Source organism: Eucalyptus grandis, chromosome 8, assembly GCF_016545825.1.
Source record: "Eucalyptus grandis isolate ANBG69807.140 chromosome 8, ASM1654582v1, whole genome shotgun sequence".
Taxonomy (NCBI): Eukaryota; Viridiplantae; Streptophyta; class Magnoliopsida; order Myrtales; family Myrtaceae; genus Eucalyptus; species Eucalyptus grandis.
The window spans coordinates 46,734,076-46,741,994 of NC_052619.1; the positions used below are offsets into that span (position 1 = coordinate 46,734,076).

Sequence of the window (7,919 nt, forward strand, 5' to 3'; positions counted from 1 at the left end):
GGTGGACCTAATATTTCGTCGCTATCGCTTCTATAAAGCGCGACGAAAGTAGATTTCTTGTCGGACTGTGGTCACGACATGATGCGACGAAAGCAAATTTGGCTGCTGTTCTTTTTTATTATTTTGAGCAATAGCGACGAATTTTTATTTTCCGCGTTGCCTTTTGTCAAAGCAAACGCGACGAAATGAATTTTTTTAGCCACCTTCGATCAGGGAAAAAAACGAGCCTATGGTGACGAAACTTAATATTCTAGTCGCCACGAATCAGCGAGCTTTTCGTGACGAAATCTTTGATGATGAAAATGTATCTCCACCGCCATAAAATAAGTTTTTTTTTTCTTTTTCTAATGCATCTTTGAGGGTCGGATCTGAAAAGTATTCCAGATCTATAGCAAAGACGGATGGATTACCTATTCATTAGAAGAGGCAATTAGGGATAGCATGGTCCAGGTTAGGCTAGACCGGCATCTAACTCAGGACTAATTTGCATAGTGTTAGTTCCCAATTTTTGGAATCGATGGGCAACTCTATTGAGATCGGGACCAAAGATCAGACCAACTCTATTGGTCAAGTTTGAATTCAGGGTCAACTTGGGACTAACTAATTATTTTTATTTTATTTTTTGTATTTCTTAAAAGGACAAATATACTATTTCAAATTATGTATCCATTAACAATGTGACATTGAGTAACCAAACTATAAACATCAATACATATCAAATATAAATATAATATAAGGTAATAACAAAGATTTACACTTACTAAAAGCAACAAACCATATAAACAAACACACAAGGCGGGGGAATAGAGGCGAGCACTAGGCAAGCGTCAAGATGAGAGAGGCGAGCTACAAGGCGAGTGGTGAGCAAGGTGAGCAAGTGAGTGAGACCAAGGCGTGCGAGCGAGGCCAAGTTGAGAGAAGAGAGTTTCTTATTTTTCTTTTTTCTTTTTTTGGTCAAATGAGGGCTAAGTTTCTTTCTACTTTCTAATTTACACAACAAACTAATTACGAAGAAAACAGAGGAGGAGACGATAGAATTTAGAGTAGACAAAAGCATATAATATATAATATAAATTATATACCGGACCAACCCTAAACTCTCGGGACTAAGGATGAACCGCACAGTGCAAGGTCTAGGGATTTCAAGACCAAAAACAAACCCAATCTCCCTAGGAGTTGGACTAGATTGGCTGTGTAAGGCCACCTTGGATCGATGCTCAACCCTAAGGGCAATTGCCCCACTTGCTTTGGTTGATATACATTGACAATGTTTTTTTCATTATTATTATTAAAAGAAAATTTTATTTATTACTCAAAAAAAAAAAATACATGAGATATACATACACTTTGTTAGAAAGCTAATCAAAGTAAAGCAAAGAACAAAATACCATAATCAAAGCCAAATTCAAAGGACAAGGAGGATTTACATATCACCAGTAAGGTCAAACACATACTCTTTCCACAAAAATAGATTTGTCCGGCAAAATAATCGATGGTCAATCATTGGCTCTCATATCTTCATTGGTGATGAGTATATACTAGAAATTCATTCACCCGTAACTATGGCATTACTAATTTACAGTGCATGCCTAGGTTCGATTTCCTCTATACTATTGTCATATAGAGACAACCAAAACAAGTTGAATATACACATTCTAACATTTGGAAGAGCAAGTTTTCATTATTCAGCGAAATGTTAGAATTCCTGTGATTACCATTGAAGCTAGAGACCAAGTATCTCTACACAAACAAAGCATAGAGGTATCAATCTACGAAAGTATATTTATTAAACTCTTATATCTAGATCAAGAGAGGATAACTGCCAAATCTATAATTAAATTGAGAAAGTTCAAATTCTCATATTTAAAACTAGATTGGGAGAAGAGAACTCTCATATTTAAACCAGGAGAGAAAAAAGAAAAGAACAAAAAAAACACAAACAAAACCAATAAAGAAGGAGGGGAGGGGAGGCAAGCTCAACCTTCCCTAACTGAAGGTTGAAGAAGACAATGAGAAAGAAGAAAGATGGAGAGAAAAAAACTTTTCGGCTCCCTTATTCAGCATTGTTCACAAGTTGGCTCCATCAAATGTTGAAATATGGACATTTAAAGAATCAATTGTACACATAGACACATGCAATCAAGTTTAACATTATGAATGGTAACTTACCTATCTAATAACTAAGCATTAAACTAAAGAATTTATGCTTAAAACCAATATCCTTGGCACAACTCGACTTGTGCAATAAGTTTGCGCTACCGCACAAAATTTTTGGATCCGCGCCTTGCCTACAGAATACTACCTAAACCATTAGTTATTCATCGTAAGTTCAATGTTATTGATAGTCGGGATGACTTTGATTTATATGATTCATAAAACCATACAATATTTTTCCACTTCAGCTACCCAACTTAAGCAAATTGTACCACTTTTTTAGGGAAAAAAAGAAAGGGCCTCAAGCACCCTTATTTTCTCAAATAAGGGATCAAAGTGAATCTTTTTTTTTTAAATAAGAGCCTGAAGTGGTTTTGGTTGTTTCAATTAAGGACTTAAAGTGGCCATAATTGTTTCAAATTAGAGCCTTATCTTACTTATTACCGGCCAGCTAAATTTTCCAATCAGTCAAGGGTGTCTTCGTCTAAATCTTTTTTTTCTCTTTTCTTCTTTTTCTTTTCCAGCATTGGCCGACATTTGTTGGCAAAGGCTGGCGAGGGCTCAACGACCCTCGCTAGCTGCTGGTAAGGGTTGGTGAGGGCCTACAAGCACTTGTCGACAGTGGGTGAGGGCTTGCAAACCCTCACCAGTCGCAAGCAAGGCCACCCTTGCCTAGGACCTTGCCTAGGGCCAGCGAGGCTCGATGACCATCGCCGACAGTAGGCAAGGGCTAGTGAGCTCTTGTTGGTCGCAGGTGAAGGCTTGTAGGCCAATCCTCCACACATCTGGCAAGGACTTGCAGGCCTTCACCAACCTATACTAATAGCTAGAGAGGTCGGTGAGCCCTCGCCGATCATCGACAAAGCCAACCTTGCCAGTTAGCGAGGGCCGACCTCGCTGCAAAGCTACCCCTCGCTTGTGGACGGCGAGGGCAATTCTAACCCAACCCTCTACAAGCATTGCCCATGGTCAGCTGGCCACCAACGAAGAAGGAAGAAGAAAAATAAGGAAAGACAGAGAAAATGTCATAATGTCATTTTATTTTAAACAAACATAATCACTTAATGCTCTTATTTGAAATAAAATTTATTTTAGGCCTTTATTTGAGGATGTGATGGCACTTCAAGCTCTTATTTTAAAATAAGATTAATTTTGGGCTATTTTTTAAGAAAATGAGGACAACTGGAGCCCCTTTTTTTGAAAATTTCCCTTTTTCTTATATATTTAGTAATGATCTGGACATGATTTGACAGGAGATTAATCAACGTTCAGACCCATGCCTTCTCTAGAAGCGTTCCCCGTTCAAGAATCCCAAATAAAATGGATATAATCAAAAGGATTCGAATAAACAATTAAATGATTGATTAATCACTCAACGCTCTCCCAACCTACTTATACCAAATACTACTCTCGATTCATTTGACTCAATTTGAGATCCTATACCATCCGTTTTCACACTATCTTTGCCTCACATAAGCAATGATGAGCAACAAATCGAGTCAATCTCGCCCCCTTCAATTGAATTCGTCATTTTGGCAAAAATTAAAAAGAAGGGTAAGGGGGTCGTGCCACTTTCTCTTTGGTTTGATGCGACTTTTGGTTTTTTTTTTTTTTTTCTTTAACGTCTAAAATTTGAAATTAGACTAAAGTTGAACACGTCCAAATGTTTCGGAAATACGGGGCTAATTAATACCACTGGAATTCTTAAATCCATATATCCAGTCACACATTACTTCAAAACTCATTTTCGCGTTGTAAACTATCACAAACACTCGTGGAAAATCTATCATTTGTCGGTTAATGCCTAGTTTCCCCTTTAAAATTGCTGACATGAAAATTCACATGGCTAAGGAGACTCATTTGATGTGAATCCAACATGAAAGTTCAGCATAAATGGCTCTATAAGCAACATTTTAGTTCGGCAGTCAAATTTGAAGAAGATAAAGTTCCTATATTTTTTTTTTATGCACGATTTCTTTGAGTTTTTTTTTTTTTCAAGGAGAAATTGAAAACCTAAACTTTCCTTTTGGCTTGCCTTGAAGGCCAAACCCCATGCCTTCTAGATTAGCAATAACTAAATATTCAAAGTTGGAAAAAGGCTGTCTTTGACAAAACCACGCGTGAGGTACGCAACCTTAAAAGTACAAAAGTAGCCCAATACAACATGAAAAAAACTAAAAAATCAACTATCCGTCCGTACGATAATATGGTCAGACGCGTTGTTATTCAGCTACTGTATTAAGATACGGAAAATCCTGCAAATGCAAGCAATCTAAGTTGTTGTATGTTTACTCTGGATTTCTGGTGACTTATCGTAAAGGCACTATTGAAAAAATTTAAAGAAATTTTATGTTTGCGTGATCTCACTTATGAGTCATCATGACAATCCTTCCTGAGGAAGATGAGCTTATCACAACAGCCTTTTTGCCATCTCAACATGAAGAGTGCCCTCTCCCAAGATGGCTGATTGGAAGCGTACCATGCTTCAAGCTTCTTAATCCTGCGTGTTCTTCTAGATACTGGGGGTGAGTATTACTTTTCAGACAGTTGAGACAACATGCCTATATGTTATTGACCTTTATAATGCACAGTAAGGGCGCAAAAACTCTAAAAATCTCCAAAAAGAATGACAAATTGCTTCAACAAAAACTCAAAATGGTTAACGCAGTGATCACGTGCAGAAATATCGAATCAATCACGTTGTGATTCATTTGCAGGCGTGTAGGGAAGAGACTGATGAACTCAGAAAAGATCGAAAGATTTGGGGTTGAGTTTGGCCTTTGAGAGAGGGAGTGAGGAGTGTGTGCCGTTTTCTCTATTCAAATAACCTTACCCAAACCAACCAAACCGAATAGTGTTTTCGGTTCCAGTCCTATACAGTTCAGGTTACCATAAACATTCTTCCTTCTTGTTCGGTTTGGGTCGGATTCTAGGAAACCCAACCCAACCCAACCAGACTCGAACCAAATTGAACTAAACCGTTAACACTCCTAATAGGGACAACAGAAGAGTCTTATGTGGCTATGTAGTAGGCTATCGATGTCACTACAAACAAATTAAAGACCAACATCGAGAGAAGGATATCAATAGTTAATAACAATAAGAATGATAATAATAACAATAATAGAAAGACACAAGGTTCAATGTCTGCACTTGGTGTACACTCACCCAGTGCACCATCCCTTCGGGATTGCTTAAGAGATATTTGTGTAATAACTAAATATTTTGACGCATTTCAATATATCATGATGAAGAGTATATGATCATCTTAGATAATAAGGTAAACATAATATCAATTGCAATCAATCAAGGATGTGCATGATTAAAGAAGATACATATATGCCCCCAACGGATATAGAGAATTTACGGTAAATATCATAATGTCGCTAACAACACAATTCATAATCATGTCTTGAATATATGCTGGAGTCCACAATCAAACGTCGGTCCAAATATTTCTTTGAATTCCCCATTTCTCCATTCTATCCGCAATCCATTAGAAAAGTTACAGTTTTCAATAGAAGGGGTTTGAAACATTTGAAACGAGTACAATGGAATTTATTTGTTGATTTTTCTAATTTCCATCACATTCAAAGACTTTCGAAGACCACATTTTTTATGATCGCTTTTTCGGGAGACAAAGTCCTCGTAAAAGGAGCTGTCATCATGCCATCATGGTCAGAGAGAGACGGTGGCCTTTTTTATGGCAAGGGCCTTGCCTCAATACCCAAAATGAAATCTTGTCAAGTTTGACATCCGACTCATCAACAAATGCAGCATGCATTCCCCAGTACTCTTCTGTTTTCATTGACTTTCCGCATATATAAACCAACACAACGTGGGCTTGGGGGTATACAATTCATTTTCCTCTTCTCTTCTCTCTCTCTCTCTTTCTCTCTCTGTGAAGATTGATAAGTGTTCTGTTCAGATCAGCAACGTGAGTATGGGTGGTGAACTGACAAAAGAACAGATTCTTGAGTTCAAAGAAGCTTTCTGTCTATCTGAAAAGGATGGTGATGGTGAGTTTTACTGTAGTGTGCACATTTGCCATATCTTGTATCAATTGAAACTTCAAACACTTCAAGGACCTTATTTGCCAGCAACTTCTTTTATTCATCAGCAGTTTGTGGATGTAAATTTGCAGCTTGCATGACGTTGGAAGAATTTGCAGCGATTATCCAATCGCTAGACCATAGCCCCTCCAAGAAAGAACTGCAGGACATGATTGACAAGGCCGCCGCTGCTGATGGCAATGGGGTGATCGAGTTTGCAAAGTTCTTGGGGTTGATGGCCTATAACATCAAGGTGAAAACACACAAGAAAATGCGAAGAGCTAGCCCTCTTCTTGATACATACGATTGAACATGCAGTGATACGATCTTGAACTAATGTTCTGTGAGTCTGAAACGTTCTCATTGATTGTGGATGTGTATTAGGAGGCCGCTGATGAGGAGGAGGAGCTCAAGGAGGCTTTCAAGGTCTTTGACAAGGATCAGGATGGCTACATATCTCCTAGTGAGGTAAGTTCATTTTTATCTCCTGCATATACAATGTCTTCATTTCTTGCTGTATGTCGTCGAAATGCTTTTCTTTAATCCAAGCGAGGACATGGATAACCTTGCATGCGCACTCAACATGCACTCGATCAACTCTCAAATTCTCCCGTGAGATTCACCCAATTCAATTCAAATGTGTTGTTTTTCGTACTTTGTCATCACTCATCACCATTCGAAAGAACATCACCAATTCAAGAAAGTTCTTCAGTTTGTGCATGACAATGGCCCTTCTTAACTCAGAAAAAATAGAAGGCAGTTTTGGTTGATAATTTTGTTTCTCTTTGTCAGTTGAGGCATGTGATGATCAACTTAGGGGAGAAGCTGACAGAGGAAGAAGTGCAGCAGATGATAAGTGAGGCAGACTTGGATGGTGATGGTCAAGTTGGTTTTGAAGAATTTGTGAAGTTGATGAGCACCATTGGATGAGTTCTTGATTCCTTTATCCAAAACTGCAATTTGCAGGAAAAAAAATATATATATATATAAAATCGTCATTACCCTGTAAAAATTGCATTTGCCCTTTTGCTTCCCTTCAATCTGTTTACCTATCATAGGAGTTTAACATTCTTCTTCTTATTCATCTTGTTGATCTTTTGTACATTTTTCCTTTTCCAATGCAAATTTATGGACATCTTTTTTCTTTCCTTTCTTCTTTTCTTTTATAACGATTGAAAGTGAATGTAATTCTATTCCTGTCAATTTAAATTATGAGTTTTTTGCCAAACAAATCAAAGGAAAATGTAGGTGTGAACTTGTGGCAATTGACAAAATGAACAGCTAAAGTGAATTAAAGAAATCTATGAGTGGACGATACAGATAAAGCCGAAGTGTCGTGTCATCGCCCAGAAGGATGGGAAAGCTAGAAATTGGTCCATGGTCAATCTGTCAAAGTCCTATTGCAAAACGTTTCAAGGACACGGCACTAGAATGACCCAAAAAACCAGCAAAAAGCTTAAGCTTAAGATGTGTTCTATGAGGATTACTCAATACTCGCCAAATTAAAACTCTCAAACATATCTTGAAATTGACATGAACAAATCGGGATCAAAACTGTGTCTAGACAGATGCCGCAAAATTTTTCCTAACACTAGCTTTGATCAATAATATGAAAATGTTGTCACGAGCAAATTTGCTCAACATGACAGTCTATGGCCTATAATGTCATGCGTTAGGTGACTGATGTTCCAAGCACGGAAAGTCTTCGAATAT

At 37.8% G+C, this 7,919-nt stretch overlaps 1 protein-coding gene across 1 annotated transcript; it reads left to right on the forward strand.

The window, feature by feature from the left end:
- Positions 1-6,029: 6,029 nt before the first annotated feature.
- LOC104414746 (calmodulin-like protein 11) lies at positions 6,030-7,322 on the forward strand. Its single transcript, XM_018862010.2, has 4 exons — positions 6,030-6,173; positions 6,299-6,459; positions 6,591-6,674; positions 6,999-7,322. Exons 1-4 carry the CDS (start codon positions 6,098-6,100, stop codon positions 7,134-7,136), a joined length of 459 nt encoding a protein of 152 aa, XP_018717555.1. The 5' UTR covers positions 6,030-6,097; the 3' UTR covers positions 7,137-7,322.
- Positions 7,323-7,919: the final 597 nt, after the last annotated feature.

What these genes read in the sequence shown, in the direction of transcription:
- LOC104414746 (XM_018862010.2), top strand. Translation starts at nt 6,098, where the DNA reads ATGGGTGGTGAACTGACAAAAGAACAGATTCTTGAGTTCAAAGAAGCT. An exon ending in ATCTGAAAAGGATGGTGATG is followed by an intron (nt 6,174 to 6,298) that starts GTGAGTTTTACT and finishes GTAAATTTGCAG; the next exon opens with CTTGCATGACGTTGGAAGAA. An exon ending in TGATGGCCTATAACATCAAG is followed by an intron (nt 6,460 to 6,590) that starts GTGAAAACACAC and finishes GATGTGTATTAG; the next exon opens with GAGGCCGCTGATGAGGAGGA.